General features: G+C 58.0%; 1 protein-coding gene and 1 long non-coding RNA gene across 2 annotated transcripts; both read left to right on the forward strand.

The window, feature by feature from the left end:
- The first annotated feature begins 33 nt into the window (after window positions 1–33).
- On the forward strand, window positions 34–2,142 carry LOC139180891 (uncharacterized). Its single transcript, XR_011565094.1, has 2 exons — window positions 34–1,187; window positions 1,499–2,142. It is a non-coding gene; the product is annotated as an uncharacterized lncRNA (long non-coding RNA).
- Window positions 2,143–4,845: 2,703 nt separating this feature from the next.
- On the forward strand, window positions 4,846–7,171 carry EMD (emerin). Its single transcript, XM_070783477.1, has 6 exons — window positions 4,846–5,077; window positions 5,176–5,283; window positions 5,451–5,528; window positions 5,705–5,838; window positions 6,313–6,359; window positions 6,442–7,171. Exons 1-6 carry the CDS (start codon window positions 4,996–4,998, stop codon window positions 6,776–6,778), a joined length of 786 nt encoding a protein of 261 aa, XP_070639578.1. The 5' UTR covers window positions 4,846–4,995; the 3' UTR covers window positions 6,779–7,171.
- Window positions 7,172–8,753: the final 1,582 nt, after the last annotated feature.

Genomic DNA, 8,753 nt, shown 5'->3' on the forward strand with positions numbered 1-8,753 from the left:
TCACCCAGGAACGGGGCGGGGGGGCGGGGGGGACCCACGGGGGCGCGCCGTGAGCTCAGGCGCCCGGGCAGCCGGCGACGCCCCCCCCCCACCCCCGTTGAGATGAGCTCACCCTCTGCCGACGGGGAGGGGCGGCCCGGAGGGTCTGCAGAACCCACGTCTCAGCCCAGCAGCAAAGGCCACCTCCTCCAGGGAGCTGCCCAGTCTTGCGCTGCCTCCCCACCTTTACCCCAAGCCTGAGGCTGATCGGGAAAGTTGGAGTCTACCTTGGAGTGGGAAGTGCAACAGGCCCTAGCAGGTATGCACTGAGCGCCTCCCACCTGAAAGTCTGCACGGGGGCAGGGACCTGAGCCCCAAGACAAGCCAACCAATGTCCCGGGCTGGCATGGGTTTGGCCCCTGCCCAGTGCCAGGCCTGGCCTGGAAGCAAGCAACAGAAACGGACTGAATTCTCAGCAGCACGGTTAGCTGCAGTCCTGAGGGCTGGGCATGGACGGTGGGGTGCAGCCGAGGGGCCAAGTTTCCGGGGAACTAGGTGGGCACAGCCACACCCTGGCACTGCCAGGCTCCCTCTTCCTCTTCTGCGTGCCCATTTCCTGGTATTAACAGCTTCGTATTCAGCTCAAATGTCACTTCCTCGGGGAAAGCCACACAAAGCAGTGTCTTCTCACTGTGACCACAACCCTCAAGAAGAACTGCATCTTACATCCTGAGCCAATACTTGCAGGCACACACGCAGATCGACACAAATGGCTGAAATAAACGTTCCACCAAGTGAGACTGTCACTTACCACCTGAAAAGAACTCTGATCTTTCTTCTTTTCTTCTACTTCATTAAAGGAGAAAAAGCAAAGAAGGGAGCTGCTGCTACTGCTAAGTCGCTTCAGTCGTGTCCAACTCTGTGCGACCCATAGACGGCAGCCCACCAGGCTCTGCTGTCCCTGGGATTCTCCAGGCAAGAACACTGGAGTGGGTTGCCATTTCCTTCTCCAAAAAGAAGGGAGGGAGGGAGGCAAAAAGGGAGAAGCAGGAAGGAACAGGGGGGAGGAAGGGAGAAGTGTGCTGTCACCTGCTAACGTGGTTTGATATCTACAGCTGCACACTAACAGGAAGGCACTGATTGCCCTCCAGGCTTCTCCGCAGCCACTGCTGCCCTTGTTGGCAATGACCTCTCCTCCTTGACCCCAGGTGAGATCGCCTAGCAGTGGCCTCGGTCTCTGTTTCTCCCCGCCCCATCTAGTGGGATCCACCCCTCCGCCTCTCACGGCAGTGGGTTATCCTCCCTTGATAGATGAGCAGCCTGAGTTTAGGTCCACAAGGTAGCTCATGGCCAAGGCTATCCTTCAAGGAGGGACACCCACCTGCCAGAGTTATTGCAATGGGAATCAGTGGTGCAATAGCTGGGGTAGCAGACAGGAAGTGATGGCTTCATGGCTGGATCTCAGGACCCCCCCGCCACCTCCGTTTTAATCCTCTCTTTACTCTCTCTCCCTCCACAGCCCTGAGACACATGCAACTCAGAGTCTCTACTTTTCCAGGTCTGGGGGGAATGAAGGTTTATACAGCACCAGCTCTTCCCTGGTGAAAGATTTTAACAAAGGCTTTTGCTCCTTGTGTTGATGGAGAAGGAAATGACAATCCACTCCAGTATTCTTGCCTGGAAAATCCCATGGACGGAGGAGCCTGGCGGGCTACAGTCCATGGGGTCACAAGAGTTGGACACGACTTAGCAACTAAACCACCACCTTGTGTTGAAGATTCCACAAAAGCACTAAAAGCAGCTCCATTCCTGCTACCATGCCGACTGTCCCAAGGCAGACTGATGTGTCCTAGGACTGGAACACAAGGTGTCATCTGAGAGGCTTTTGGTTGGCTAACCAGTCCCTGCTATATATTGATTGTGACAACCTTCCACATGGTCATTTTCACACTAGTCACCATCTTACAACTTTTGTTACCATCTGAGCCATGTTTTAAAGCATTCGACTGCCAGGCAAAACCCAGAGGATCTTTAACATCCTTGAAGGGAAAAAGTAAGCTTTGTATTGTACCAAAGGACTTAGGTTCTGATCTTAAAACATTAATCACTCAGTGAATAATCGTCTCCTTGGACCTGTTGAGAAATGTATTCATGTTGATATTACTTTTCCTTACAATTTTTTGATGTTGCTAGGATCAGAAGTTACATAATCTATTGCTTAGAATCCTAGTCCTTAAAGGAGAAACTGTCTTCTTGTTACTGACTTGGAATCGGTGGCTTCCAAGCCCTTTTTGCCCCAGCTACAGTTGCAGAGAAATGCCTCCTTTTAACTCTGCCCGGGAGAAGGCAATGGCACCCCACTCCAGTACTCTTGCCTGGAAAATCCCATGGACGGAGGAGCCTGATAGGCTGCAGTTCATGGGGTCGCTGAGGGTCTGACACGACTGATGGACTTCACTTTCACTTTTCACTTTCATGCATTGGAGAAGGAAATGGCAACCCACTCCAGTGTTCTTGCCTGGAGAATCCCAGGGACGGGGGAGCCTGGTAGGCTGCAGTTCATGGGGTTGCTGAGGGTCGGACATGACTGATTGACTTCACTTTCACTTTTCACTTTCATGCATTGGAGAAGGAAATGGCAACCCACTCCAGTGTTCTTGCCTGGAGAATCCCAGGGACGGGGGAGCCTGGTGGGCTGCCATCTATGGGATCACACAGAGTTGGACACGACTGAAGTGACTTAGCAGTAGCAGTAGCAGCAACTCTGCCCACTCTTCCCAGGAAGACTCCCCTCAAGGCCCCAGATTTCCACTACCAGCTCCTCTGCTGACTCGGAATCCCCAGTGGGCCACGCTGTCCAGGTTATGACCCCGAGGGCTAGGTACTGGCTAGGGGAACATCCATGAATGAATTGCTGCACTGGGTGCACCTGCATAAGTCCCCTCCTTCTCTGGGCCCCTAATTTCTCCTCAATGTGATGGTGGCGGTGCCAAGGGCCTCTCAGCTCTGATGGTCAAGGGCTTGCCTGGTTTCTGGTGGTTTGATACAGGTCTGCCTGCAGTGGGGCTGGCATGGGGTTCCAGGTGGGCTCGTGTGCAGGAGACTATCACAGGTCAGCCATGTGGTGCCATCTGTGGTGGGACCTCATAGTGGGGCAACTGGGGGAGAGGGAAATAAAAGGCAGAGGGCCAAGGCAGGTGCCGGGGAGGGGGTGCTCCCAGAGGAGAAGGCAAACTTAGAATTCCTTGACCTCATAAGGAAACGGCTTGGGTCTGTATGGGGCGGGGGTTGGCAAGGGGAGGCCGGCCTCCGGGACAGGGGCCAGCACTGCAAAAGAAGGCTTGAAGAGGTGCTGGGGAATCTGATCTGGCCCAAACTCCAAATTCCGTGAAGCTGGCTCTGAGGAGCCCAGAGCCCAAATGCCATCTCCCTCCCTGCTCGGAGATAAGCAGCAAGACCCTTGCCCTGCCTGGGGCATTGCCCCTCATCCGACCATGCATATGTGGGGCCCTCATATTTTGGGAGATGGAGAAAGCCTCATCTCTAAAACCTGGCCAACAGCAACCTTGCGGAGGGGCTTCGTATGTGGTTAAACCAGGACCCCATCTTCTCTCCACCCCATGAACGAACTTTCGCTGAGACCAAGGCTGTGATCCTCACCAACTGGGCAAGTCTACCAGCCTTCATCCCAGTTCCGGGAGAGGCACTTCAGTTTCCCCTCATTCCATTGGCTGGCTTTGTTAGAACGTGACTGTCATCTCCTTCCTAATTTCAGGGTCTTTCCTGACCAAGGCTCTCACCAACTCCCTGTGACAGGCCCCCCGCTGCCTTCCATGGTTTGCCCCCCTCAGTCCCCTGGCCCCCCTGCCCGGGAGGCCCCCTCTGCGCTCCCACGGCCCTGAAGCCCACTGAGACCCAGGTGCTCAGAGCACATTATCGGAAGCCCGGGGCAGTTCCCTCTGGCAGCCTTCTGGGTCACGCTGGGTTCAGGGGCCATCCCAGCCATGGAGGGGAAGCCCCTCGCGCCTCGGGTGGACTGCCGGTGGGTAAAGCAGGCACCCGCCATCTCTGCATGCATCGCATCACAGGGCGCCCCGTGCCAATGCCCATTGACATGCCCGGGCCCCTTCCAAGGCTGCTGGCTCCTGGAGCGCTGATGGCCTCCTGGCCCAGTGCCCCATTTCCTCTGAGGTGCAGGGGGGAGGGAGGGAGGTGGTGGGAACCGGCGGGCGCAGGCCAGGGTCCCGCAGAGTGGGAAGGCGTGCTGGGGCAGGGGGTCTGGGGATCTGGGGGGCGGTTTAGGGTCAGGTGGCTACAAGCTTCCTTGGTGTGGCGCGCGCGCCCCAAGCGCGCAACAGCGCCTAGTCTGGACCCGTGCTCTCCAAGGGCCTGCCCCTTCGGATCGGGCCCCTTCTCGCAGCTGCCGGCGATGCTCCTGGCTGGGGCGCGGCCAGGGACCCCCAAGCGCCGGAGCAGAGGGGCAGTTGGGTCCGAGCGGAGTCCACGTGACTCAGGGAGGGCGAGCCCCGCCCAGCGCGCAGCTCCGCCGGGCTCCCACATCCTGGCCGGTTTCTGCTGGTTGCACGGCCACAGGCCCCGCCCCTCCACCCTTCTGACCCGAATAGCCGAGAGGGTGACGTCGCGGCTCGCGGGCCCCGCCCCGCTCCCAAGCCGGGGCGGGTCTAAGCTAGTTCCCGTCGCGCCCAGGCCCCGCCCCTCACTGGGGTCCAGCCCTAAATGCGCTAGCGTGTGACGTCTCTGGGCTCGCGAGCCCCGCCCCTCCCCGCCCGTTCCCAAGGCTCCACCAATCTGCGCTGGCAGCTCTCTGCGAGGCCCGGCCCCCGCTCCGCGCAGCGCGCGCTGCCCGCTGAGACCGCGACTGTGACGCGGGAGTGACGCGCGCGTAGCCGCTCCCGAGGCACTCCTGTTGCCCCCGCCGCGCTCCGAGGCCGTCGTCTCTCGGCCGGTGTTGCAAGGCCCAGGCCTCCCCCAGGCCTCCGCCGCCCGCTGCCCGCCATGGACGACTACGCAGCCCTGTCGGACTCCGAGCTGGCCGCCGTGCTGCGCCAGTACAACATCCCACACGGGCCCGTCGTCGGTACGCGGTGGACGGAGGGCGGGCCCGCTCCCCGCGCTTAGCCCCGCGGCCCCCTCCCGGCCCGCTCCCTGACCGCCCTGTGCCCCGCGTCTGATCAGGTTCCACTCGCAAGCTCTACGAAAAGAAAATCTTCGAGTATGAGTCCCAGAGGCGGAGGCTCTCGCCCCCGAGCTCGTCCGCATCCTCTTTCTCCTATCGGTTCTCGGGTGAGGCTCCCGTCCCAGGGCCCCGCCTGGCCGCCCTTGGGGACACGGTTTGGGGGACGCTAAGGAAGGGGTCGCGGGGGTGTGGCCAGGGCACTGGCTGGAAGGGGCGCGGGGGAAACGGGAGGGGACCCCTGTGGGCCAATGGTCCTAGCCCCTCCCCCATTCAGACTTAGATTCGGCGTCCGTGGACTCGGATATGTATGATCTGCCCAAGAAAGAGGACGCCTTACTTTACCAGAGCAAGGGTAAGGCAAGGGTGGGGTGGGCAGTCTGACACCTTCCTTCCAGTGTCAGCCAGAACCTGAGACCTCAACCCCAAGCGTCCTGCAGGCCCCCCCTCCCAGTGGGATTCAGATTAGGGCCATCGGGCCAGGTGGGGACACCATTGCCCCTTCTGCTACCGCTGCCCCCCCTTCCCAAGGCTATAATGATGACTACTATGAGGAGAGTTACTTGACCACCAGGACTTACGGGGAACCTGAGTCTATGGGCACATCCAAGGGCTTCCGCCAGCCCTCAGCTTCACTCTCAGATGCTGACCCCTTTCACCGCCAGGTGAGCTGAGTTGTCGGGCACCCTGTACTTGGGTACAACCTGAGGGGGTCCTCATGGGGTTTGGATGAGTCAAGGGGACCACTGGGCGCAAATGGTAGTTCAGAAACCTCTTGGGAGAGGTGGGGCCTGCAGACACCTGCCAGGTCAGGGCCTTTGCGAGGGGGTGGGGGCGGGCTGTCAGAACTGTTTTGACTAATGTGCCCAGGACGTGCCCTAGCTCTGGTCTGGGATCTAGGTTTGAGCTCTTTTTGAGACTACTGGGGTAGAAAGTAGGATTCAGGCAGCTGGAACAAGTGGCACGGCCCTGCAGACATAAGGCTGAGGACCAAGAAGGGGGTCTGGAAGGTGGCAGGGCCCAGGCCTTTAAGCAGTGTTCAGAACAGGCTGGGAAGGGCAGTTTGGACTGAGGGTATGACCTGTCATACCTACATCAACCGTGACAATAGGTATCCTCACTCTGATTCACTTCTGTAGGTCCGTGATGACAATCTTTTCTCTTTGGAAGAGGAAGGCAAGGATCGGTGAGTATTAAGGCGAGCCAGGGGCTGGGGCTGATTCAGGGCTCAGGCTGTCCTGGTCTACCTGCTGCACTCTTTGCCTCAGGGAACGCCTCCTGTATGGCCAGGACAGTGCCTACCAGAACATCGCACACTACCGCCCTATTTCCAACATCTCCAGAAGCTCCCTGGGCCTGTCCTATTATCCCACATCCTCCTCCACCTCGAGTGTGTCCTCATCTTCATCTTCGGCCCCTTCGTGGCTCACCCGCAGAGCCATCCGGCCTGAAAAGCAGGCCCCTGGGGCTGCCGGCCTGGGCCAGGATCGCCAGGTCCCACTCTGGGGCCAGGTGCTGCTGTTCCTGGTCTTTGCTGCCTTCCTGCTCTTTGTTTACTACTTCATGCAGGCCGAGGATGGCAACCCCTTCTGGGCAGAGCCCTAAGGGTCTGACCTCGTACCTTGGAGGCCAGCTCCTCTTGGAAGCCCTGGCTGACTGCCTTATCAGTGTTTGTTGGGGGAGGGGGGTTGGGGCTTTTCTGTGTGTTCTAGCTTGGGGTTACCAGGACAGGGGCAATGTTTGCTGACCCCTGCCCTGTCCTGCCAGGGAGGCAGCAGGCCTGGGCCCTCCGCGGCATGGTGGGCCTGCTTCTGGATCCTCCTGGCCCTGCTTGCCTGTCACCCTTCGGGCCTAGGAGGGCAAGACCCTTCTCCTGGAGAGGAGAACATGGTTTTGGTCATCGCATGCCTCCTATTTGTCGTCACCTCATGGGGGGATTAACCAAAGGCCACCCTGAGTTTGTTTTCGTGGACACAATAAAAGACCATTTATTTTTAATGTGTGGGTTTTTCTCTTTAACATGGGGAGGGGTTGGGCTGCCCCCTGCTAAAGGTTTCCAGGCCTTGGGTCTCCAGAATTGCCATCCAACTTTGTCAGTTCATCCTTTTGTCCTCTGAGCCTGAGATAGGGATCATAGGCTACCCATAGACTCATTTATGTTCTGCTTTTGGTGCATGCTCCCTGACATGTTATCAGAAGCTCTTGTAAGTGCTTATAAAAAATAGTCACACAGAGAGCCCACTGGGAAACGCAGGTGAGGCTGCTTGCACCATGTCAGTTCTGGGTGTTTCAACTGGGACCAGCAGACACCAACCGTGGTGTCCAAGGGCAGAGTGATGGGAAGCAAATGAGGCATCTGCTTGATGGGCTGTTTCTGCTGGAAAGCTGGTTGTCTAATGACAGGGGAAGGCTTTCAGTCCTCTGAATGTTTCATCCCCTTTCAGTAAACCAGTTCCTCACCTGGGTATTACCCACAAGGTTTTCTGCTGTGGGCATTTCACAATTTTCACAGTTTACATGTGATTTTTAACATCTAGTTGGAGAAAGAAATGGTAACCCACTCCAGTATTCTTGCCTGGAGAATCCCATGGACAGAGGAGCCTGGCAGGCTACAGTCCATGGGGTCGCTAAGAGTCTGACACGACTGAGCGACCATCACTCACTTAACATCAAGTGCTAAGGAAACCTGGGGTAGAATGGCACACTGTGCATCTGGGCTCCACACTGCCTGTAGAGGGCAGTAAAGTCTGGAGAAGCAAGCACACAAAAGGGAAGCAGAGGCACCCGCCGGGCCACCATTGGGTGGGACCCTGGCACCTCAGCTCTGATGGGCTCCTTCCTACAGGTGGCAGGACTTGGCAGGGCCTGCCCTCTCACCTGCACATGCACCATGGGCTTCTGGGCCTTTGGGGCTCTCTGCTGTCTACAGCTGCTGGGTAAGCTCTGCTCAGGGCCAGGACTGGAACTTTTCTACCAAAGCTCCCGGACATTTCTTTTTACTGCATCCTAGTCTCTGCACTTTTGTGGGGTGGGGTGGGTGTTTTCTTAAAAGCAACAGGGTTTTTTTGTGCATTTCAAGTACACCAAAAAGAAATGGCTTCTCATATTCTCACCCCTCCCAGAGCCCCAGCCTCCCTCGTTTGCTGCTAGGCACTCCCACCTGACTCCTGTGGCACCCAGTCCACTGTGGCCGGGACACCCCTGGGCCCCCAGCATCTGTCTCATGCCATCCTAGACCAAGAGCTGAGACACGGATGCTCCGTGGTGGGCAGTGGGCATAGGCAGGAGGTGTGGCCTGCTGATCTGTGACCACAGGGGCAGGTGGTCAAATCGGTGAACTGGAGGGGGGTGAACAAGGAGTCCCATCGTCAGGGCATCAGAACTCTGTAGGGGCATGGCGCAACATCTCATTTCAAGTGATCTCAAGTGCTCCTCCTGGGAGTGGCTGTGCAGCAGGAGCCCCACAAGGTCCTGGTGGAGAGGAGGGATTGCAGGGAGGAAGGGGAGAGAGATGGCATGGCCTCTGGACGAAATGGTCCCCTCCGGGCTTCAGACCCTCCATCTGCAGGACCGAGGGGGA

This window comes from Bos indicus, chromosome X, assembly GCF_029378745.1.
Source record: "Bos indicus isolate NIAB-ARS_2022 breed Sahiwal x Tharparkar chromosome X, NIAB-ARS_B.indTharparkar_mat_pri_1.0, whole genome shotgun sequence".
Classification (NCBI taxonomy): domain Eukaryota; kingdom Metazoa; phylum Chordata; class Mammalia; order Artiodactyla; family Bovidae; genus Bos; species Bos indicus.